This window comes from Maniola jurtina, chromosome 5, assembly GCF_905333055.1.
Source record: "Maniola jurtina chromosome 5, ilManJurt1.1, whole genome shotgun sequence".
NCBI lineage: Eukaryota > Metazoa > Arthropoda > Insecta > Lepidoptera > Nymphalidae > Maniola > Maniola jurtina.
The window spans coordinates 6,189,526-6,216,768 of record NC_060033.1 but is presented as its reverse complement, the minus strand read 5'-3'; the positions used below and the strand labels follow the sequence as shown (position 1 = coordinate 6,216,768).

The window sequence follows — 27,243 nt, the reverse complement described above, 5'->3', positions numbered from 1 at the left end:
TGCGTGAAGTCTGCCAATCCGCACTTGGTCACCATGGAGAACTATGGTCTAAATCTTTCTCATTCTGAGAAGAGACCAGTGCTCAATAGTGAGCCAGCTATGTGTTGATCGTAATATGTAATACAAGTATGCCATTAAAGCCAAGCAGACGAGTAGTTTTATTCATATCCATATTAATTAGAGTTTGCGGTCAGATCGTTAATCATGAAAGCATTTTACAGGCAAGCTTTTATGTAGAGGCCTAGATAAGCTTGAATATTTAATACAAAGGCGTGTACACGGACATTGCTGATGCCTGATAGCTTATATGTTAACGAGTAAAATTTTCAGTGCCAATCAATATTTATTATTAAAGGCCACTAGAGGTGATTACGTTATATGGGAAGTGTTTATACATACAATGACTATGTAAATCGTCTAATATAACATTATAGTTTCAATATACAAATATTATATCACTGAATTTTATAACTGCAAAAACCCACTATACAAGGACCTCCTCCTATACCTCTTCATCCCCGGCCAATCTACCCCGTTAAATTTTTTTTTATATCACCTGGTGGCAATTATTGATACAGAAGAAAAGCGGTCAATCGCTTGGTCTTCCGGCACCCTACGACAAAGCGGCATAGCTTACCGTAGGGTGGTACGTAACAAGCCACAGCTGAAGCCTTCCACTGGAACAGATACCCGTACATAGAGGTCATTACATACCCCTAATTGGTTTCTAAGCGGCACAATACCAGAACTTTTGATTCGGATTGTCCTGGTCCTGCACCGTCGTAAATATTCCCTGAAGGAAATCGCACACAACTTCCTTAGCCATAGGAGCCTCCAGAGCTCTAAAAGGTATTTTTAGCACTAGTAACATCGGGTGAATATATCGGGTGATTTAACAACAAAATTGACGCTTGCGCTATTATTTATGTTGGAGCCACAGCATGCGACAATGATGGCGTGGCGTGCTACAAAAGGGAAACATAATGCATCATATCAAAACATTAAAAATGTAAGTATTAAAAACGGCACGAGTATCTGATAAAATATACCGTTGGAGATTAAAACGCTTCAAAGTTTTAGTATATATGGAGAATCCTCAAATTATGTTTATGATAATAATCTTCAAGTTTTTCTCTGCATTGATATTTTGTAGTATAATAAGAAGCCCTGTCCTGACAATAACCTGCAGTGATAAAAGCAGAAGATGACCGATATAACGTGTGATCAAAACATAAGTTTAGTCGAAATTCGTCCAATTTCAAGCTATATACCCGAATGCTACTTGTAGAATATCGTTTTAGACAAGTGGAAGATAAATGTACAGCTATTTACGCTTTCCTCACTTCACTGCCTAAACCCCTATGACAAATGAGTTGTCTGCCAAACAGTATTGCGCAGTGACTAAACGAATCTTTGAAAGCTTAAATAACGTTATAGTTATCGAGCCAATAACCCTATATAGCTAGTTAGAAAATGAGTAGACATTTTGCTGTACCACGGCTTTGTCTCGTCCTTCCAATATTTACTCGGCCATGAATTTTTTTACTTCCAATCTGAACAGCAATGTATCTAGTATCTACCTACTATAATTTTACTTTTAATATTTAGCATAATTCCCTACATTTGCTACAGTTGCTTAAAATACTTAAACTTCTATTTATTTAGTAACCCCCGACCCAAAAAGAGGGGTGTTATAAGTTTGACGTGTGTATCTGTGTGTGTGTCTGTGGCATCGTAGCTCGTAAACTCATGAACCGATTTTATAATAGTTTTTTTTTTGTTTGACAGGTGGCTTGATCGAGAGTGGTCTTAGCTATAATCCAAGAAAAGCGGTTCAGCCGTTTGAAAGTTATCAGCTCTTTTCTACTTACTATAACCTTCACTTGTCGGGGGTGTTATAAATTTTTAATTTACACTAATTGTTTATATGTATTTATTATAGAGGCTTTTAACTCGTATTTCATAGGTAGGTACATCACTATACCAGAGTACTACGGAGGCAATGGACGCGACACATTCGGTCGCGCGTGTCAAATTGCATGTCACGAACATTTCCGCTGGCACAATATCTCTTCTCGTACCCTAGTTACATCTTTTCGAAACCAAGGTTGGTACATTTAAATAAAGCGAAGTTTGGGCACTGTTTGGTCCTTAAAGGGGGTTGCATAAATGTAAATATTATAAATAATTTTATGTATTTTCATTTTTAACCTCCGACCCGAAAAGAGGGGTGTTATAAGTTTGAAGTGTGTATCTGTGTATCTGTCTGTGGCACCGTAGCGCCTAAACTAATGAACCGATTGTTCTCTAGTTACTGTAACCTTCACTTGTCGGGGGTGTTATAAATTTTTAATTTACACTTGTATTAAATACTAGACGAGTCAAGTGACTGTGTCCGCGTATGTTAAAAAGGTTTTTGAAAATCTCGTGTAATCTCTGATTTTCGGAGATGCATATCACACTATCACAGTAATATTACAAAGGCGAAAGTTTGTGTGTATGTTTGTTACTCTTTCACGCAAAAACTACTAGACGGATTTAGCTGAAATTTAGATTGGTGATAGATAATACCCTGGATTAACACGTAGGCTACTCTTTATCCCGGAAAATAAAAGAGTTCCTTGAGGATTTTATAAAACCTATATCCACTCGATCGAAGTCGCGAGCATTAGCTAGTTTAATACAATAGTAGCCTATGTCCGTTCCGAGTATGTAAGCTGTCTCCGTACCAAAGATCAACATCGTATATATGGTCTTGAAAACGAACAATAGACAGATAGACAGACACACTTTCGCGTAATACTTCAGGACGAAGCATTGCATCGAAAGCACCCCAGTTCTATGAAACCGAGAGTAGCTGTCATTTTACCGTAATCGGGCTTTATTTAAGCTCCACAAAGCGTAGACCCAACAGTAGCTACGAATTCACTCTCGTAGATATTGTAAATAAGTACAAACGAATTACGCATACCATACTACTTATAGTTAACTGTATCTGTCCTCAACATCAAGGCACTTCCTGTGGCGCCTGTCAAATTGCTTGTAGCAAAGCTTTTTGTCGGTCACGGAATATCTCCCCCTGTTACCTATACATATATCTATCCACCTACCTACTCGAGTTACCTATATCTTCGAGTAGAATTTCAGAATATTAACGACCACACTTTCCGAAAATAAATAGCTCCAATAAATAAAGAAATAAATATTTTTATACGTATTTATATTCTGCAATTTGAAATTTAACAGTCAAACAGGTACCTACCTATCTTTTTATTGTACCTAATTTTTCATACACATTGACTTTTTTTTTTATAAAAGAATATTAGCCATGTTAAATGACTAATATTATTCCCCTTTCCTCTCCAACTAAGCGTCAGGCTTGTGTTAGGAGTAGGTACGACAATAGTGCAACGGGCGGGGTTTGAACCGCAACCTTTCGGTTTTCAGTCCACTCCTTTACCGGTTGAGCTATTGAGGCTCTTTTGCGTCTAAAAAGCTATTACTCTACCACTGAGCTAGCTTGTCGAATACTGGCATAGTACAGTGACTAGAAATTAATAAAAATTATTATTAATATGATGTACCTACATGTAGATAGATAGAAGTTTTTATTGCACACAAAAACATGTAAAGGAACACAACACAACAAAGGAAGGAAACAGAAAAAACAATTGTGTGCAAAGGCGGCCTTACTGCTTAGAGCAATCTCTACCAGGCAACCTTTGCTGAAAGGAGAAGCTGTAGTAGGTACTTAGTATGCCAGTAAGTAAGCAGCACTATTCTTTGGGCGGGCTGTATTTCAGCGCGGTTTCCTTTGGACTAGGTCAAGATACTAGCCTTGAGGCTAATCATCTTTACCAGGGTAGGTATAGACGAAGACAGACGACAGACGAAGGCTAAAACACTTGTCTGGTACTGTAATCAGGTTTGGCGTCTTAGCTTAAGGCCTCGTTACCTTGGTCTAAGTCAGGTTTTATAAATTCATCCAAAATACTGCAACTATTTGTCGCGCGACTTCAACCTTTTTATGCTACCACTGAATTCTAAGTAAGGTTATAGAAATGGTATATCGGAACAGCGTGTTGCCGATTTTTAATAATACATAAATTATTTGAAACAACTTAATCAAAAGATATTTCTTTTGATATATTGTTGTATTTAAATTGTAATGCTATGCAAATACGTAAAATTTATGTCCCACTACACAACAGCGGTCAGTGAATTGCCTGTTTAGATATTTAAATCCACGATATTATCCCTCCATTTTCGAGATACCTACAAATATTTCATCTACTCGTAGTTATTAATTATTTGCAGCACTCCAAACCCCAGCTGCAGGAATTTGTTTCGCGGTTGACCTACTTTTAGCCCATTAAGTACTTTTGCAGCTTAAGTTCGAAATTAAATTGCGCTTACTTTTTTTTTTTCAAGTGGATTTCTGTAACTGAAAATATTTTCATACGTACCTTGTGTATACTGCATACTCCCTTAGGTTAATCAATCAAAGTTTCACTTTAAAAAAAGAAATGTGTGTATGTATAGAGTCATACTCTATACATACACACACTTCTTTTTTTAGCAAATACCTACATATTAGCAAATACATATTACGTTAGATACGTATTACGTAAGATTCGATGTATTTTTAGGTATAAAATAAAATAAAATCAGGCAAACAAAAATGAGATACGCCATCCTATAATTTGGATGGTATTATTTATGGAATTAAGTCATTTTAATAGTGCGGTGGCGACAAACTTTGCTCCTTTCATCATGATCAACCCATTTCCGCCCCACTACTGAGTACGGGTCTGCTCTCAGAATGAGAAGGGTTTAGGCCATAGTCTGCCACGCTGGCCCAATGCGGATTGGCAGACTTCACACACCTTTGAGAACATGGAGAACTCTCAGGCATGCAGGTTTCCTCACGATGTTTTCCTTCACCGTTAAAGCAAGTGATATTTAATTGTTTTAAAACGCACATAACTGAAAAGTTAGTGGTGCGTGCCCGGGATCGAACCCCCGACCTCCGATTAGGAGGCGGACGTTCTAACCACTTGGCTATCACAGCTTTTTATCCTTTCTGCTTATTTATCAGCTTTTTGCTCCTTTACCATTTCTATATTATTTTCTCAATTCTATGACAGCAATTTAGACTGTTTCATTCATTCTTTCATTTAAAGCCCTATAATAAACCGGCCGTTAGTAATACTTTGGTCAGCTTCTAACACTGGAATTCAAGTCAAGACAGGGGCTTCTGTAATGCTTCTGTAGAGCACGATTCAAACGACATGACAGAATGTGTCAAATAACTTAAAGAATTGCATAAAGGTTGAATATGACTTCGTCTGTGGTGGCGCGAGTTGTGACTTTTTGGAGTGTTTTTTGTTAGAAGTGGCCGGTTTTTGTGTTCTGCTGGTGTTTATTGGAGGTGGTACTGACTGGAAAGCGCTCTAAAGGGGCGCCGCATGTATGTCGGCGGGCGCCGGCACAGACGAAGTCCATACTTATACATATAGTTTCCCTAACTTGTAAATAACTACAAACTTGACATTGGCTAATCAGTGTAAAGCCAGACGAGAGAAAAAAAAAGGTTGAATATGACACATATTGTCGTTTGAATCTTCTCCTAAAGCCCCTATCTTGACTATGAATTCCGGTGTAAATATCAAGCTATACTTATAAACATTTTTAACGATTCTCGAGGTTTAAACTTACGAGTTATCGTTGGTAGATAAATCATAATTTTATATGATTTATTCACAGCTTTTTAATGAAGCTCAGTTTACTAAGACTGAAACAATCTTTTATTACGGAAGCGCGGCGTAAATTCCATTAATTTCTTCAACGAAACTTTTTGTTGCTGCAACCTTTTTTTTTTGGAATATGATATCTTTGTTTTTCTTTTTATCTGATTATAGTTAGCCCTTGACTGCGATCCAACTTGGTGGTAAGTGACGATCAAGGCAAAAATATGAAAGTGTTATATGGCATATTTTATCAACATACTAGGAGTACCTACCTACCTATCTTGATTTTTCACACGATATCGTACGTATTGGAACGCTAGTCACTTGTCTAAGTACTATCTTTGCAATATATAAATTACTAGCTTTTGCCAGTGCCTTCGTTTGCGAAATATATAATATATAAAATGTAGCTATCTATCAGTGAAATAATTTTCCGAATTGCATCATTACATCCGGAGAATATCATTACATTATCATCAATACTTACAAACTGTGTTTGTTTTTCATTGTATAATTTCATAGTGTAGATGAACAGCAAATACGTAGGCACTACGACGCCTATGCATTGCCAAAATATTTCCCTGCCAGTAGTCGAATACGGGCCCTCCTCCACAACGACTATGTAGGTACAACGTTGCGGTTTAATAAGTAGGAGGGCCTATACCTACCATACTTTACTACCTACTACAGGAGGTATTAATGTGTGGTAAGTAATATGTAGTGTAATAAACCGATCTATTACATAGTGAGTTCCTAGTCTGGTATCCGTTTAAACACTCTATAAATATTTATCAGCACAACGTGGCGCTGGCGGTGTCTCGCGCGCCGTGTAAACTAGTATTTGCATCGTTCTAAAACAGTTTTGTCGGTCTTTTTACTCGCCAGCCGCCTGTAAACAAGATGCAGTACAAATTCCTAGACACAATGCATATTTTTTAACCCCCGACCCAAAAAGAGGGATGTTATAAGTTTGACGTGTGTATCTGTGTATCTGTCTGTGGCCTCGTAGCTCCTAAACTGATGAACCGATTTTAATTTAGTTGTTTTTGTTTGAAAGGTGGCTTGATCGAGAGTGTTCTTAGCTATAATACAATAAAATCGGTTCAGCCGTTTTAAAGTTATTAGCTCTTTTCTAGTTACTGTAACCTTCACTTGTCGGGGGTGTTATAAATTTTTAATTAACACTTGTTCTAAACTGTTAAATTTTGTTAACAGATTTTAGAAATCAAGACCGTTCTAGACTTCCCAGAACTTGAGATGCCGCCAGCGGTATCGATGCCTTAGCAACAAATGTTGGTGTAGCAAGTCTTCGAAGATAAGGGATAAAATTATTTGAAATTTATCTTTCAGGCCTTTCGAGCGGTAACAAAGGCGCAGTTTGAGTCGCAGTCGTTTGATAAAGGGTGACTGACGTTTAATGGGAGTTGTAGGGTGACTATGATCGTAAAAAATACTTTTCAAAACCCATACAGACCTACTAATAGAGTATATATAATTTAACATACTTTTAATTACAGTTTGCCTATTTCATGAATTCTCAAGTAGAACACAATAACTATCCGCCATTCTACGCATCACCAGAGAGTGTAGAGCAATCCAAAACCATAGATTCTTGGAGAACATCCAAGGATGCTAGGCAGTGTACAGGACATCAACAAATCCCACCTTACACCACTATCTGTTACCTTTAACGGCCCATCCGTTAAACCGATTTTGACGAAGTTTAGTACTTAGATAGTTTGCATTTGGGAGACGGACATGTATTCTGAAAAATCAAAAAGGGTTGTGAAAACCTAAATCCACGCAAACGAAGTCGCGTGCATTATTTAAGTATAATAGATAAATGTGTATCGAATACACATTACATTTTTTAGTTTGCAACATTTTGCATTTAAATTGCAGTGATACTTATAAAAAAAATAACGTTCAAATCAATATATTACCTAACCTACCTAATTTATTCGTCCAAGTTCTTCAAGTAATTTTTATATTTTAGTGAGGGTTCACTTATTATCAAGAAAGCCCGTTGTGTTGGTAGGTAGTCTTCTTACACTTGGTCTCAGACGTATGATTAGCGAAAATCCATACTTTTAGGTAAATACTACAAATGCGAAAGTAATTCTGCATGTCTGTCTATCTGCTAACTTTTAACCGATTTTGGTGATATTTGGTAGACCTTTTATCCAGGAAAATCAACGCCCATCCGTTAAACCAATGAAATTTTATCTAGAGATAGCTTGCATCCCAGAAACTGGCATAAAGACCCCTTTTTGTCCCGAAAAGTCAGAGTTCCCAGGATTTTTAAAACTTAAATCTACACTGACAGAGTCACGGGCATTATATAGTACTCAATAAACAGAAAGTAAGCTTAAATCCTAAAATTTTCCATGAAAATACGTACTCATACCCTCCCTACCGGTTAGCTACAAACCCTCCCGCACTATCAGGGTAATGGCGCAAATAGCCGCCAGCGGAAACCTTTGTCGATGGTAATTCGTCCAGTAGCGCCTTTGTCGGCTCTGATCACCTTTTATTTCAGTCTGTTTAGTATGCACTCGGGATTTGCGAGGAGACAACTGTAATATGCATACTTGAGGAGCTCCTAAGCTGTAGACTACCACTTTAGAATGGGAGTGCAAAATTGTTTTTTTATTTGTCTCTTAGTATAAACTAACTAAACTATGATACTACAACCTAACATGAAACTTATGTAGGTACAATAAGTTATAGTACATCTTGACTCATAAGGCTTTCCTAAGCCTTGAGTCAAAAGCAAGAATAGGATTAATATTAATTTGGTGGAATATCAAGTTTCATATTATGAGGCATGACAATGGCAAATTACTGTTTTTCGAACGTGGATACTTAGCAATATTATTAAGAGCTCGTTCACACAGGCTGCGTAAGCGTAGACGTAGCGCGTACCATTGCGTTGTAATGTATGGAACTATGAGACATGGCATACCGCTTGCGTGGCGTGAATGTTCGCGTAGACGTAATGCGTGCAGTTATGCCAACAGATTCACGCGCGTCACTACACACGTGTCACGTGTACGTGCTTGGTATGAATCGGCCTTAAATGTTTTATATAGGTACTTGGCGAAATATGCTTAGGTAAAATCAAGCTCACTAGAGAAAATAACCTTGTGACTTGAGCGAACTTAGTATAAAATCGGTTCTTTGACCCAATCAAGATTTCACCTCCCATTGAAACCTTCCCGACTAAGTGAGAAGGACTGACAAGGTCTTTAGGTCAAGGTCAAAATAAGGTTACCCCGAGATAAATTTCATTCAACCTTACTAAGTACATGACATATGAAAACTTTATTAGAGAGCTCTTTGAAAGTACCAACTTAATTATACATTTTAAGAAAAGACTTGCCATAATTGCTCTTATGTGTTAACTGGCATGTCAAAAGTACGATTTAGTCCTTAATCTGAGGGTAAACTATTTACTTATACCTACTACTGGTAAAGAACCAACTTTTTTCTTTCCATATAATGAAATGATTCTTATATAGAACTGAGTCGATCGGTATTAAACAAAAATTTAGTCAATTTCATTTATTAATTTTTATGGATAACTCACGCTTAACCAAAAAATTGACTATCCAAAAATTGTTTTCACAAAAAGAGACCTAACGTTTCCTGAGACAGTTTCCCTGTATATCATATTATGGTTTTGGATTTTTCCGTACTGTTTCAGTTAAAAAAAACAGTTATACAGTATATTATTTAGGTACCTACTAAACGATGTAAATGACGCAAGTTAACACGGTACAGCACTAGAGAGTCGAGACAGCCGCCTGTGTCGGTAAACTTATAAATATTTATGGTCACAAGTTGCGTTAACCTCAGACTGACGTTGTTACTAGCTAAGCTGATACTGCGAACTAATTAGCCAACTGGGGCATTAATATATCGTGATATGCTATGCAATATCTCCTAATTAAAGAAGGTAGGTATCTCTATACGTTGGTATGTAGATTCTATGTAAGTCATTATTATCACAATCTCAACCCATCACCGGTCCACTACTGAGCACGGGTCTACTCTCAGAATAAGAATGGTTTAATTAATCCATAGTCCAGTACGTTGGTCAAGAGAAAATTGTAGAGAACTCACAGGCATGTAATTAATAAAATAGATAGTTATTTTTTTTTTTCTTCTTAACCCCCGACCCAAAAAGAGGAGTGTTATAAGTTTGACGTGTGTATCTGTGTATCTGTCTGTGGCATCGTAGCTCTTAAACTGATGAACCGATTTTAATTTTGTTTTTTTTTGTTTTTTTTGTTTAGTTTGAAAGGTGGCTTGATCCAGAGCGTTTTTAGCTATAATTCAAGTTCAGCCTTTTGAAAGTTATCAGCTCTTTTCTAGTTACTGTAACCTGCACTTGTCGGGGGTGTTATAAATTTTTAATTGACACTTGTTTATTTATTGAAACATCTTTATTGCTTAAACCTATGACTAAGAATAAAATACAGGATAGGCTTAAATACAAAGTTACAAACTCTTTATGTAGGTACCTATTGCATTTCAATTACTTAGTGATTTAACATGAATACTATAAATGAAAAAGTTTGGATATTTACTTCGATTATTTTGTCACTCCTCCACGCCACAATGAAAACCAATTGGGCTGAATTAGTTAAAACTTAAGTCTATACCCCGACTTAACTCATAGAAAGTAAAAGAGTTCCCGCGAATTTTTTTAAAAACCCACATCCATGCGGACGAAGTCGGGGGCGTCAACTAAATTCACGAAATTAACCGTGCCAAGCGAGTCGCGTAGTATATCTACTTAGCTATTTAAAGTTAATAAAGAAAGAAAACCTGCGGCGCAAGAACATAAACTCCCTTTTTACAAAGTTAATGGAATTCATGGCGCGCTTCCGTAATTAAAAATTGAAAAGTCTCCGTAGATTGAAAGGAAGCTTCATTAAAATTGACCGACTTAATCACATCAATTATGATTTAGCCACGAACTGGCGTACGAATCTAAAGGTTTTATGCATCCGTGGAAACTGGGAGATGTATCCAAAAACACCATCTTTTTTACCCAATAGGTATTCAATGAAAAATTTTTGTTGATTACCTAATCGGGTTATTTCCTTTTCTGAAGATGGTTTTAATTTATTTCTGCGGTGTTATTAATTTTGCACAAGAAAGAACAAGCTCAATTCGCTATAATTAGCCATAATTTTCGATTAAAACATACATTGAGTCTGTTTTAGAAAAATGTGGTTATGGTGGGTGGGTGCCTACTTGGTCGCTTTTTCTACATGTTAAATAGTGGCAGGGCGGGCGGTGCATGTTGTAGGTACTACAAAATTTTTACCATGAACTTCCGCAAAGTAACGTCTGTTTCTATCCAACATTTGTTATGTTGGTTTAATGAAACTTTCAGTAGAGAATTAAATACCTCGTTGAATCCTCCATCATAAAATTATAATAATTTACGCCGGAATGGATTTCCCTGAATATTCAATATTCTGCGGAAACACAGAACTTTCTAAAATATGCATTCGCAACTGCTTTCGATAGCCGAATGAAATTCTAAAAAAAAATTAAGTACTTCCCTGTCCCCCGCAAGTTTCTCCACCAGCACATTATGTGTATTTACATTATTATGTTCATTAACAGAAGAAAACTGCAATTACTAAAACTGATTATTACAACTGCCCTGCAAAATTAGCTGTTTCAAGTAAGTCCGTTCCCGTTCTATAGCCATCACGTCGGTAGAAATCCAGCCAATATTAAAAAAAACATTTTCAATACTTCTACGTGATTTAAAAGTAGGGTAATTGCGAAGCGTACACTACTCTACTCCCTAAGCTCCATGAGTAAAAACTGCTATTAATATCTATTTAATTAACCGTGTAAAATATCAAAAGAAAACTGGTTTCTAGTTTTTAATTTTTTAATGTACCCCTCTATTTCACTCATAATTTTAGAAAACTTTGCAAAAAAAAAATGGAAAATCTGTTTTTCCTCAATTAAAATCTTTATAAAAATTGTGAGTAAGTAAGTACCTAAGTACCGAGACAAGACGAGAGTGCAATGGGATTCCGAAAATAAACACACGTGAAAAAGTTCGTAAAGTATTAGCATAAAAAATGTAATTAATAAGCTAAGGAGAAGCGTTGCTGGAACCGACTCATCGTTCAATTATAAAACTTTTACGCAGGAGTAGCGATGAGCGAAAACTAGTAACATAATAAACCCATAACTCACTTATACCGCAATCCAAGTAGCAATCAAGTTCCTTGCGATATTCAATTATCCACTTACACAACAACTGCGAACGAAGCTTTATCTCTGAATAATTGAACGAGGGTCAGTTAGCCTTCCAGATATTATTTGCAAGGATTACATACCCAACCAATAAAAATTGTATTATTATGTGTTCCTATTTATTCTGACTATCAGGGGAAGACGTAAAGCGTCGTAAGGGGGATTACAATTTTATATCGTGATTAATATTATGTTCTTTCCAACATAACTCCTAAACCATCACTATGCCAAATGCCATACCCCTTCCAGGTTAGCCCCCTCCCATTTTTCCCTGACACTCGTATGATGTCATAATATGTCCACTTTGTCCGTTTTCCAATGTTAGGTTCCTATTCGTAGCATCTTGAGACGCAATTTTACCGGTTTTTTGAACTATGTGCAATCACAATCACAATAGGTACGGCAGTTTAGAAATCTTTTGCAGTTAAAATCTATATGACTAAAAAAGTAATACCAAATTACCTTAGTCTACCGAAAGTAACTTGTAACTTCTTCTATAAACAATACAGCGTCAAAATTTACCTGCCTGGTTAGTATTGATATTCTAAAACTTACTCAACTAGGTATTCACATAATTGTCTAGTGTATCGTAAAATATATTGTCACTCTTTAATTAGACAAATTATGTGCACATACGACTGACTGAAAGCCTAACTCTCGTTCATCCAATTACATCTGACGAAGTTTTGTTCCGAGTATAATAATTGAATATTGCAGGAAACTCGATTGCTACTTGGATTGCGGCTTAATTGGATTTTAGTTACAGTCTTGGATGATAATAATCTATGGAAATAACCACTCGTTCACTCGAGTAAGACTTTTCCGCATAACATTTTATATTTTTGTTTTACTTATTATAGAAAATCATGACTATAGCCTAGTGGTTAAGGCTGTTTAGTGGTCCAGGTTTCGATCTCGGGTGTGCATTTGTAACTTATCGAAGTTATTCGTGTTTAAAGCAATTATAAATCTATTACCTTGCTTTAAAACTTGCACGCCTAAATTTCTCCCTAAACTTCTGAAAAAAGTTTGATGTCCTCAAAAGCTCCAATTGAATTTTTGTTTTCTAAATAGACTGATCATGAAATCGAACCTCTACACGCTAAGTAAACCTCATAAAAGGAATACGTTTTTTTTTGGATTTCCAAATATATTTCTTTGATGACTAATATTCCCCTTTTCTGTCCAACTAAGCATTAAGCTTGTGCTAGGAGTGAGTAGTGTAACGGGCGGAGTTTGAACCGCCGACCTTTTGAATTTTAGGCCACTCCTTGACCGTTTAGCTATTGAGGCAATTTTTTAAAATTATTCTTACAAATTAATTGTCGTATCAAAAAATACTACGCCTAAAGAAGTTTTCACTTCAATAAGAGAAGAAGTGTATAATTAATCGGTCATTCTCGAAGCTGATGTCAGCAGTAGGTACTCCAATTTACGCAGCGGCGTTAAAAATATAAAACCGAGATACCGTTAATTAAGAAATCAATTATTCGAGACCCAAGAGATCTCGAGCGTAAAAACGAAAATGATATCCCAATATTATCTTATACTTGGGCAAAATGGAATATTAATTGGTTATAAAGTGAAAGAAAATAATTAAAATATCTCTGACGGTATAATTTAAGTTATTCCGAATAAAACAATACTGCCTTCTGTGGGTTGCAAATTAATTTATTCATGATTGATTGCTGCCATAACATTATTTTTAGATCAATCAATAGGACCCTCCTTTTAATCTACTAGATTCTAACACAAGTTTAAATTAAAAATTTATAACACCCCCGACAAGTGAAGGTCACAGTAACTAGAAAAGAGCTGATAACTTTCAAACGGCTGAACCAATTTTCTTGGATTATAGCTAAGAACACTCTCGATTAAGCCATCTTTCAAACAAAAAAAAACTAAATTAAAATCGGTTCAATAGTTTAGGCGCTACGGTGCCACAGACAGATACACAGATACACAGACACACAGATACACACGTCAAACTTATAACACCCCTCTTTTTGGGTCGGGGGTTAATAATAATAGATATTATTTGTTGATAAGAGGATATTAATTTCTTAGGATAGGCCAAATAAATAAAGTGTGACTGAAACTAGATTACCTATTGGTTGGACCTACATATACAGAGCGAGTAAAGTTGCGTGTATTTGTGCGCTGCTTGTACGTACCTACCCATTTTGTTAAGGACTCCCACAATAGGACGATAACGAAGCCGACCTAGCTCGCTTAACTAACGCTATTCATCGCGGGAAAGATACTCTATCAACGAGATGAATAATAAATTATAATTGATATACTAATGTATATTATAGTAATATTATTATTATTAATATAAGACGAATAATTTCTAATTTTTCTTGGAATATACTACTTAATAGGTACTATTAGTAGCGCACTTGCTTAAAATATAAGGTTTCACACTTGCCTAGAAGGTAATGTAATATTTAGCGGACACACACAATATCACTACAAAGGTAAATATACTAAATAATCGTTGAGCTTTGTAAACAAAAATTACAATCCAGGTATAACTATCTCTAAGATTAATACCTACCTTTCTACGAACGTACTACGCGTATGAATACCAGAATATATACTACATAGCATACTGAAAACCACATACGTGTAATGCAGCGACATTGAATATCCCACAATACAGCGGTAACGAAGCCGACCTGGCGTGGCTAACTAACTCTATTCAACGGAAAAGATTTTATATCATCGTGATAGCAGCGTGGCGTACACTCCTGGAAACCCGCAGACAGAATTTTTGTGACGACAAATTTGATGACGTCCTTTTATGTATATATAACTTGTTTACAGAACAGAATGAAGTGTGCTTTTTATTTCAAAACAGGAAAGCCAGAGTAGACATTTCATGTATACTAAACACTTGTTCTTATATAGGCAAGGAAAAAATTATGTGCCTATACTCTATTGTGTTTTAAATTCCTACATTTTTTACAGAAATGTTATAATCTATAAGTGTAAATTAAACATTCATAACACCCCGACAAGTGAAGGTTACAGTAACTAGAAAAGAGCTGATAACTTTCAAACGGCTGAACCGATTTTCTTGGATCATAGCTAAGAACACTCTCGATCAAGTCACCTTTCAAACAAAAAAAAACTAAATTAAAATCGATTCGTTTAGGAGCTACGATGCCACAGACAGATACACACGTCAAACTTATAACACCCCTCTTTTTGGGTCGGGGGTTATAAATCAGACGACAACACTTATATCTGTTCTTTATTGAAAAATATAAAAAAAGGCAAGAATGAACAAACGTCAATTTAAAAATTCGAAAGTGTATGCCTGCTAAGTCTTCACGACTCATCACAGCGCCGCTGCAGCGATAGCTTGCATCCTGGGGATGGACATATCGACTTTTTGTGAAGGAAAATCAAAAAAATATCCCACGGGATTCCTACAAATCTAAAACCACACCGTAATAGTGTGAAATTAAGTTTGCCTAATCATTATTTGGCAGAAACCTCGTAACTATGTAGTTTAAATTTGAAAAAGTCAACAATTGCAAACATCCAGGCAAATTCTCGCAAGCTGTATTTATATTTCAATCAGCCATTGTGAGCAAGAATTTTATCTTTCACAGAATACATTTGAGAGAGAAATTTAACAAGGAAAGAGATTTAACTCAAATAATTTATTAAAAATTGAGTAACTATTTAAAAAATTAGGGCTGCCAACTATGAAATACCAAGCAGTTTTTTTTTTTGGATTTTCACTACCTATCCAAAATTAAATTTCATAATTTGTAAAATCAAAATCAAATTAAAAGTACATTATGTGATTTGGTTTAGTTTTTACATTTATCGGCACTCCAAGCACTAGGTATTAACATTATTTTTTTCCAACATTATTATTAATCCATCCCAAAATCGCCTAACGCACCTAAACAAGTTCTCACTTAACAAGTGTAAATTAAAAATTTATAACACCCCCGACGATCCAAAGTATTTGAGTTTTCCAATACATCATTTTCAAATAAATAATTATGTATTTAGGCAACGTCCATCTTGACAGCTTGACATTTGTCAATTGACATAACATTATGAACCTAACGGTTATCTAACCTTCTTTTCTACAAGAAAACTAGAAAAGAGCTGATAACTCTTAAACGGCTGAACCATTTTTTTTAGATTATAGCTAAGAACACTCTCGATCAAGCCACCTTTCAAACAAAAAAAAACTAAATTAAAATTGGTTCATTCGTTTAGGCGCTACGATGCCACAGACAGATACACAGATACACAGACACACAGACACACAGATACACACGTCAAACTTATAACACCCCTCTTTTTGGGTCGGGGGTTAAAATTTGCTTTTTACTTTTAGGATAGAATGTGCCAGCTACAATCGCGTATTAAGTCGATATTAGCCTTACATTTACAATAATTGATGTACTTTGATTGATCTACTTAAAATTAAAATCACTCACGATAGATTAAACATTAAAATACTTTGTGTACACGAGTTCGTTGAACTTTGCAATTTGAAAGGCAATTGAAAACAAATTAAGTAGACGACGTCGCATCGGCAAGCATTGAAAACTATTTACCGGATAGGAAGTGGTGATCGAAGTTTCATGTTCGTTAGGGTCTTTTGATACAGTTCAACCTGATTTTCCATACAAACTACATCGCAAATTGGCAGACAGCACGTATACTTGTATAGCTACGTATTTTACATAATGTACGCGTATATTTTATGAATGTTGACTTGGTAGTCGATAAAGTAGATTGACTGTGAGTTGTGAGTTGAGTGAAAGTTTCTGCAGTTAGTAGATTCTTATATTTTATTCTATCTAGCTGTAAGTAGCTGGGAGTGTGTTTGAAACTCGTCGATTCGCCTGTTTGCGACTACAGCGTGTTATTTCTCAAAATATACAGTTCGTGCAATAACACGTTGTAGTTTCTAACAGGCGATAGCTGTTTAGCTCATCTAACTACGGGTAGTTACTGGGTGAAGACTACGAGGCTATGAAAATATAAAAGGAATGGATTTTATACACAAGCCTACGCTTTCCAATAGAAATAGGGTTGCGAAGTGTTTGCGTCTATTTGAAACCTTCTAGTAGAATTCATGTTCATAGTATAGTCATCTCAGCACTGACTGGCTAACCTGGAATGGGTAAGGCAGATTTTTATTAAACTCAAACCACTTTGGTTTCTACCCGGCATCGTACCAGAACGCTATATCGCTAAGCGCCACGGCTTTGCCGGTAGGGTGGTAAATAGCCATAGTCAAAGCCTCCCACCAAAACAGACCGGATAAAATTATCTAGAAATTATAAAATTCCAAATTTCCCCTGTCGGGAATCGTACCCGGGACCTCCCACTAGCAAGACCAAAGCGCTCTTCCATTGCGCAGGGAGGTTGTCATGTAATACGATGTCGCCTTGTGAACTATTCAAAATTGTTGGCCGGTAGGTATGTAGTCGTCGAAGTTGTACAGCAGCATAAATTAGATACTAGAAGATATTAGTTTGAAGTCAGAAATTGCTAGAGTTGTGGACGAAACTATCTATCCAGCTTAACTCAATATTATCTGGTGTATGTATGAATATTTTTAAGACATTACTTATTTATTATATTTTCTATTTTTAGGGATCCGTAACCGAAGGATTCCAATGGGACCCTATTACTAACCCTCCACCGTCCGTCCGTCTGTCTATCTGTCTGTCAGCGGGCTGTATCTCATGAACCGTAATAGGCAGAGATGTGCTTTTTTATTTAGGAGTATTCTTTTAATTTATTTTTTAAACTTGTAAAAGCAAGTGCAAAATTGAGTGTGGAATTCATTATAAAAAATTACCTACACTCATTCCTACAAATGACTTTGTGACTTTCCTGAGGCGAAGCGTAGGAATCGCGATCTATACAGTCCATAAGTTTGTGATGCGACACACGTCCCATGTCTAAGCAAGTTTCCTGCGGCCATGTTTAGCATCCTATTGAATCGCTCTCCCGTTACTAAGCTTTGCTAATGAACTTCTCAACTGGTAACTTCGGCGGCAAATAGTGCAAATATCTCTAAAGTACGTCGTTACTTGTTATTAGCTTGTATTGGAATAGGTACTACTATTTTGTTATTAGACATCAGGCTATAATGACTTAGCACCCTTGCTAAGTCAGTTTTTAACATAAGTTTTAAACTAAACTAATATTTTTTTCTGACCGAATATAAGCCATTTGTAAGCGAAAGCCCACCATTCTGCAATAGTCAAGCCAAGTTAACCATTCACGAATGCCTCAAAAAAAAAAAAATTCTTTTCATGGGTTCTTTTTATGGGTTAATAAATTGAACATTAAACCTACTTGGGTTTCATGCAACGCATTACACAGCCACGTTCCCGTGCTGGGTAAGGACTTATTTATAAATCGAATATGTAATTTATTTCATAAAAGATCGCCCGATCACCAATTTGCATAAATTGAAATGACACGAATCTAATATAAAGCGATCAAAGCACTTCCAACATCTGAAGTCTAATGAAATTTGCTAACTCAGCGTCAATATAAAACAGGGGGGAGATGACGAGATGGAAACACGGTCAAGCGCGAGTTGGATTTTGACATAATTATAAGTAAGGCTTGTATCCCAAGGCCAATACACGGACTGTGGTAGGTGGCTCTGTTTTCTATGCGATGACACCCTAGACACCCAACACAGTTACTTATCTTAACCATCAGTCAACTCAACAAATTATACGTAGGTATGTATAAATAAATATTTATGTACTCAATATATAAAAAAAACCATGGCATGGCATGGCATGGCCTAAACTAACCTGGAGGTTTGAAATTTTGAGGGTTTGAGAAATTCAAAGGGATCTTTAACAAACTTCAAATCAACGCGCACAAAACCGCAATACTAAGCTAGTAGGTACTTAGTAATAATAACTATTGAAAGTGTTTCCCTGTGTGAAGTTTTACTTTTTAAGTACCTATTACGATTTTCTTAAGGTAGTCAAGGCTATTTAATTCCTTTGCATTTGGGTTTGTACAATGACACACCAGACAAAACCATAGTATTTTATTATGTTACAATCAAAACAGTTTTTAGTCATATAAGTTATATATTATGGGTTAGGTACACAAATTAATCATAATATGGATTATAGCTATATATTTCATTAGCGCGTTCATACTAGAAACAGGTACTTACGTTCGCCAAACAACTAATAACCGAACTTACAAACTACAAGACTTTATTACAATATAATAAACCAAGTAGAAGCCATAAATTAATCGAAATAAGTTTAGTTATTAATTACTTTCAAGCACGCACAACTTGAGATACCTATTAGAGTAGTTGGAAACTATTTCTCTCTTCCATTATGAACTATGTTGTTCAGAATGTTAAAGAACCACATTTATTTAAAAGTATATTAGATAAATAATTTACAAGCTTAGGTTAAAGTTAAACTACTTATTTGTGATAAATTAGGCTTGATCGTAGTACAATTGAGTACAATTATGCATCATTTACAGTAACAGCTATAAAGTGTAAATTAAAAACTTATAACACCCCCGACAAGTGAAGGTTACAGTAACTAGCAAACGGCTGAATCCGCTGAACCGATTTTCTTGGATTATAGCTAAGAACACTCTCGATCAAGCCACCTTTCAAACAAAAAAAAACTAAATTAAAATCGGTTCACTAGTTTAGGAGCTACGATGCCACAGACAGATACACAGATACACACGTCAAACTTATAACATCCCTTTTTTTGGGTCGGGGGTTAAAAAGATAACTAAGTTAGAATAATATGAGACATTTATGTACAATTTAAAACGTAAAAAAAAACCATTTTCCGTTTCCGACGGCACGTTTAAAAATTACCTACTACAGAGACCGTAGTGAAATTGTCTATTTTCCTTTTAGCGTAGGTAGCCGGATAAAAATACATGTAGAGTTAAGGGGTGTGCACATTGTTGGCAAGTACACCGTAGAACCCTATATTCAGGCCCATTGTTAAGCAGATCCACTCATTTATACCAGTGCAAGCTATTCATATAAAGTTGTGGTGCTTGAATAGTTTTATTAATGCTTGGTGTACACGTATGTTTTGAATATACCTAAGTTATAGTACGCGTTAAGTACCTACCTAGTAGTAATTTAGCGGTGATGGTCTAGACACTAGTAATTACCACCTTGGTCTTCTATTCGGGTGTCCTTTGTACAATCCCGGGCAAGCACCTTTTAATTTTTGTAGTTATGCATTTTTTCTTTAACCTGCATACGTGACAGTTTAATATTATTTGCCATAATATTCTCAAAGGTCTACGAAATCTGCCAATCTACACTTGGTCATCGTGGTCGTTTAAGACCTGAACTCTTCTGATTCGGAGAGGAGAGACCCAATTGCTAAGTAGAGACCCGTAAATAAATATGACAAAAAAGTCGCACTAGAACGCTAAAACCGCTAGGGGGTCTGGGAGTAGATTATGAAGACCCTCTTTTGCATAGTAGGATAAAAATACTAAGGAAAATTAAATATTATTGAAACGCACATTTAAAACGACATGATTATGTTCTCTCATTTACACAAAACACTCATTTGAATGCAGTAATGAGCTTGCGCCGCGCCCACAAGAACAATACGACTGAAACCCGCAGCTTTTTTTTTACTTTTTTTTACCTTTTGTTTGATTATCAAAAATAACGTGAACTCGTACGAACAGTGGATGAAATAATTGAATAGTGAATGTTCTCAAGGTCTCCGTTATTTCATAATTTCAGCATGAGTAGCATTCACATTATTTCAGCTACATTTACGATGTGTCGCAAGCCTTCACCTACACGGTGATTGCGATAATTTTTAAATATTCAACCAATCTAACCTAGGTCAAAAAAAACTGGGGGTATCCTGAGCCTTAGAGAGGTAATCCTTTACATCAAAGAGAACCTCAACCGTCTCTACTCAATCAAACCATGAGGTTTGGTGCAGGGTAGGGCTGCGTTGGTGAAGATTCCACACGTTGATGTTTTAATCTGGTCGGCTAGGGCTCAGCCTTCTTGGCTTAGGGTCTCTTAGACGGGTAGGTATTATATCTGTATCCTCGCACGCTGAGGCGGTGTTGTCACGTCCAAAACTTCATAGTGGGTCCGGTCCACAACTTCAAGCTTGGAGGCTGCAAGTTAATGATTTTCAAAATAAAAAAAAAGATTCCGACGAATTGAGAACCTCCTCCTTTTTTGAAGTCGGTTAAAAACAAAATTAGATTGTCATGTGTTGGAAAAGGATGGAACACGTATCTAGATCATTGAGATTAATAATGAAATAGGATTCCTTTTCCTCAACTGAAATTCATAGGGGCGGTTATTTTTCTAAGGAGCATTCTTACCGCTGCCTTAAAGAGGTCGTCAAACACATTTTCTATTATTCACTCTACACATTCATTTAAATACAGTAATTAGCATGCGATAGTACTCTCAAGAACAATGCTACGGAAGCTCGGAGCATTTTTTTTGTATCTTTTCTTTTGACATTCCATACAATACGAGCATGTATGAGAAATGGGTGGAATAATTTCATTGAACGCATTCTTTTCTATTTTAATAAGCTTTGTTTAGTTTATTTAGGTTGCAAGTATATAAAACTGAAGAAAAGTCATTAGACATTCAGACAAACAATCGTTAAGTATATGTAGATATCTCATCGTCTTTAAGATTCCTTATTAAAATACGAGCATGTGTGAGCAATAAGTGGAATAATTATTTGAACAGGGTTTTCCTATTTTTATTTTGCATTATACCTACTTTCTGTTGCAAGTATACTTAAGAAAACTCAAGGCCTAAAGCAGACAACGGTCGTCTTCTTCTTTGTTTGATTAGTAGGTTTTTGTTGTGACCACACTGCACACAACATAATTATTGTGTTCTATGAACTCATGAAATCAAAGGGGCGTGTGAAAACATACAGAATTAGGGGCTCAAAATGTAAATTGGATGTTGTTACGTGAACTGGATCCAACGCACACAGATTTGAATCTAAAGTTTGAACTTTAAAGTTGACTATCTAAATTCTAATTCTATGTGAGTTGGGTCCTTTTTACGTAACAACGTCCAATTTATTTGAGATTTTTAAACCGAGAAATGTTATATTTGAATAAAATGGCCTCAGCCAGAGTGAACTGTGCCTCAACCATGCCTCAACAAGTGGCGGTGGACTTGGTTTTACTTTGTCTGTCAACAATGTCTTACAAATTACGACGCCGCGACACTGTAAAGAGTTAAAGAGATAGACATTTCATACAATAAGAAGAAAAGTTCCTGATACACTCACTGTCTGAATCCTCAACGAGTCAATGCCCAGCCCAAATCCTTAGACCTAGGAAGCTGGAATGAGCTGGCACTGAGATTCCTTCTAATAATTTTAGCTACAATTTAAGCCAGGTTTTTGTCTATGGAAGGAAAGCCACGGGTAGTCGCTACTTGCATTATATTTTCATAGCATATTAATTATTCTTAATCAGCGCTCCATGCAAAAACCACCAATACCTCCAAACCCCTGGATAGGGAACACATTCGCTTAATAATAATACAGTAATGAGCTTCCGTTGTACCCTGAAGAACAATGCGGTGGGGTTTCGCAGCTTTTTTGTACCTTTTCTTGCGTTTCGTCGACAATCCAAACGATACGAGCGTGTATGAGTAATGGGTGGAAATTTTCTTTGAAATTTTATTTCTTTCCTTTCTCTTAGTCTCATTTCTTCTTGTACTTACATACTTGACTAGACTTTACTCTTCTTTAGTAAAGTAGAATATAATCTATTTTACTAATAAAAAACTTACAGATACAGAAAGTAACTAAAGTAAAGCGCCGATAGCTCAACGGTTGAGGAGCCGACTGAATTCCGAAAGGTCAGCGGTTCAAACTTCAAACCGTTGCACTATTGTCGTTCCCACTCCTGGCACAAGCTTAACGCTTAATTGGAGGGAAAAGGGGAGTATCAATCATGATTAGCATGGCTAATATTCTTTTTTAAAAAACTAGCCTAATTAAGCAGAAAATAATTATGGCTGATAAAAAAAAAAGTAGAAATTACTTAAGAAAGGAAAACCACACTATGCACAGTAGGTAGTAACCGATGCAAATTACATGACTGATGTTTGAGAGATAAAATTAGATGTTCGCAGAAATTACATGAATTTCATTTTAATTTTCTCAAAACCCAGACTTTTCTCGTCATCTCTTTGACCATAACATAAATATACCCGGAAATTTTAATATTCTATTCCCAAGTGTACGTCGCGTCGAATCATATTTTTTGTCGTGTACTTAGATTTTTTTTTCCACTAAGATAAACTTACCCGTGTGCCAGAGAGATGATAACACGAATATCCAAACGAAGTTCATTTTTGACGAGTTCCTGAAACAAGTTTTTCATGATTATTTTTCAAGTTTTTCTTTTTCATTTCATATTTTTAGTAGCATATTAATTATATCGTATGTGTGTAAATGCGTATATACATATCTTATTATTAATGTTCAGCGCTTTCTTTGACGCACAGATGTACAAACTTGTACCTAGAGATATTCCATATACAAAATATACTCATTACTCATAATATCTTGATAGAGATAAACCTTTTTTGTGAAATGTATGAATTAGACCTATAGGAATCAATTTTTTTTTTATCGAATTCAAACCTGTTACTAATAGGGAAGGAATGAAAATTTATATAAACTGTATTAAGCATGGTTTTTTTAGTAACCTATTACACTGATCGCCATTGATTTTCTGTTATTTTTTAAGTAAAAATACGATCTGTGCTTTCAGTTTGAAGGTTGCACAGACAGACAACGTGTATAAAGTCGGGTTGAATAGGCTAGTAACAAATCAATAATTAACTACTGAATATTATATTTGCACTGTACAAAATTAATACAGTTCATATTAATATTAAATGAAGATAATTAATTTCATTACACGGTAATTAATTTATTAATGAATAATTTTATTCGAAAATATGAGTCGGAATATTTGAAAATATGACTACATAACAATACCTCCGACATTTATTATTCATTCTCTATTGTATTAATGCATAAAATAATTTACAGTGAGTTTAATTTGTATGTAGTTGGCTCGCGATATGGCTCGCGATATTAAAAAAGTTTTTGTGCTGGTCCAAGCTATACGCTAACAAACATTATGGCTTTTCTGTACTGTAGATACAATTCAAAGTAATTTTCTAGTACGGGTTGAGAAGCTGAAGTGGCAATGGGCAGGGCGCTTAGTTCGAAAACCGGCCAAGTGCGAGTCGGACTCGCGAACCGAGGGTTCCCTACTCGGGCATTTTTGGTGCATAAAACTAAATAGAATCTATTTTAGAATGTACAGGTTAAGCCCTTTCATTATGTTACCCCACTTGGTATAGTTAAATGTACTTTGAAAATTTAAACACATTTTTTTTATGATATAACCACAAATTCATGGTTTTCAGATTTATTCCTTTACTTGTGCTATAAGACCAACCTACCTGCCAAATTTCATAATTCTAGGTCAACGGGAAGTACCCTATAGGTTTTCTTGACAGACACAACGGACGGACGGACGGACAGACAGACAGACAACAAAGTGATCCTATAAGGGTTCCGTTTTTTTTGAGGTACGGAACCCTAAAAATCTGAATCACATTGACGCAGGCTACAGGAAAATTAAAAAGTTCTCACGGGGTTTTATAAAATCTAAATCTACGCGTCCGAAGTTGCGGGTAGGTATCATCTGGTGTATAAATAAAATGAATAAGATGATCGATTTCAAGATCTGCTTTACTTATTTATACTTAAATAAACGTTATCAAGAAAATATAGAATACCAAAACATCTCACACAAATGCTCGTCCGCAAACGCTCTTGAATTTTTAATCTACGATGAAAGTTGGACACGTACTTTGCTTCTTTATTTATATTGCTTACATTCAGTTTTTTGGAAACTTTGGTAAACAAGCTTATCCAGCAAAATTAAATTTTTATCAGCTAATATTCGAAACTTTGAGGCTTAAGGTCTCCACAAATTGAAGAAAAACTAATCTTTCTAATATCATAAACTAGGGGATGCCCGCAGCTTCGCCCGCGTGGATTTCGATTTTTTTCAATCCCGTAGGAACTCTTTGATTTTCCGGGATAAAAAGTAGCCTATGTCCTTCACCGGGATGTATCCCAAGTCTGTACCAAACTTCATTAAAATCGGTTCAGCGGTTGGGCCATGAAAACGTAGCAGACAGACAGACAGACAGACACACTTTCGCATTTATAATATTAGTATGGATATGAAAGTGTGTTTGTTTGTTAGTTTATCCTTATGACATCCAGTCTAACTCAAAAAAAAATTCAACGTTTCTGATACAATGCTGGAATGCCATTCCAGCGACCATGTTTAGCGCCACGTATCTGTTTTATTTAATTCAGATACAATTTAGCCCTTGTCTGCAATCACACCTGGTGGTAAGTGATGATGCAGTCTAAGATAGAAGCTGGCTAACCTGGAAGCGGTATGGAAACATACATACACAGCAACATACCTGATCGCTAAATCGCTTGGCGGTACGGCTTTACCGATAGGGTGGTAACTAGCCACGGCCTTTGTTATAGTAATCTTTTAGGGAGCAATAGGTATCTTCTAGGCAACCCCATGTTTATTGCCACGTATACTTCTAGTAACCTTTCACTTCTACTTTCACTTATAGTATATACTAATTCTAGTAGTAGTTCACGTTCTAGTAACCTTTTAGTTAGCAAGAGTGAATAGGCACCTTCTAGGCAACCTTGCTACATTCTAAACTTCATTATTACTCTCCTATCTTGATAGTACGGCACAAGCCTATCTTGTAATAATAATTTTAAAAAAAACAAGTATGACTTAAGAAAAGCGTATGTAGGTAAGTAGGTATTATATTTAACACGAGTAGGCCCCAACACTCCCCCTAGTCATCTAAAAAAAGAAAAATCGTATATTGTATAGCTACGGACCTCATTCATAGAAGTCAGGTCGGCTGAGCAGAAAATTCATTTGCCCGCTGTCTGCGGTAGTTAACTCGGCAGATGTAATGTATCTACCTACTCTATTCGTTATGTATTAGGTATATTTTTAACCCCCGACCCAAAAAGAGGGGTATTATAAGTTTGATGTGTGTATCTGTGTATCTGTCTGTGGCATCGTAGCTCGTAAACTAATGAACCTATTTTAATTTAGTTTTTTTTTGTTTGAAAGGTGGCTTGATCGAGAGTGTTCTTAGCTATAATCCAAGAAAATCGGTTCAGCCGTTTGAAAGTTATCAGCTCTTTTCTATAGTTACTGTAACCTTCACGTTATAAATTTTTAATTCACACTTGTTAGTTGAGACATTGTGTCTCAGACTCTACAAACTATAGTTGAGTAAGTATCTAATAAAGCAAAAATCGTTTTGTTCGTGTACAGGCCACAGGAGCATAAAATAAGAAAGAGGATGATATAGTGTTAGCCACCTACAAGTCCGTTATAATGAGTGTTACTGTAGGCACCTACTAGTCCGTAATAATGAAAACGCAATTTCCGCCTGAGTAATAATTAATATCTTCACCGAGGGAAATTGTATACCTAGTGCACTAATTGGCTTGTACGTAGAAAGACATATTATATGGATATCTATTTTATACAGTGTCTCTCTTAACGCTACTGATCTAGTAGTTGCAACGTGTGAATCTTAAACAATTGGATACGAGTTCTGGTCTGGTACATACTTTGATATCTCTCAGGGATAAAATCAGAACGAGGAAATTCTCAGAATAACAAAAGTAACTGACAAAGGATTATCAAATAAAGTTCATCTGCCGCAGAAACAATGGACGATGGGGCAGACAGTCATGTTCTGGAGTGGAGACCATGTACCGGTAAGCGCAGTGAAGGATGACCTCCAGGTTTCTCCAGTCCACTGGACCGATGACTTGAATAAGGTGGTGGGAAGCGGGTGGATAAAGAAGGCGGAGGACCGTATTTGGTGGGGAGCTCTTAAGGCCTAAGTGACCGGATACAAGCTGATAGATTGGATTAGATTGGACATATTCTGAGTTTGCAATAAGCCTTACCACAAAATCTTTAGTCGCAATTTAAGATGACGTTATGTTCACACCATAGATAAAAGATTAAGTGAAATGTGGTTCACACCACTCAC

At 36.0% G+C, this 27,243-nt stretch overlaps 1 protein-coding gene across 2 annotated transcripts in view; it reads right to left on the bottom strand.

Moving 5' to 3' along the window:
* Window positions 1-27,243, bottom strand: part of LOC123865413 (Down syndrome cell adhesion molecule-like protein Dscam2) — a 108,485-nt gene that overhangs the window by 61,689 nt on the left and 19,553 nt on the right. For both annotated transcript variants that reach the window (XM_045906413.1, XM_045906414.1), the window contains exon 2: window positions 23,398-23,456. In XM_045906413.1, coding sequence (XP_045762369.1) covers window positions 23,398-23,443 — 46 coding nt within the window. In that variant the 5' untranslated portion in view covers window positions 23,444-23,456. The remainder of the gene's footprint in view (window positions 1-23,397; window positions 23,457-27,243) is intronic.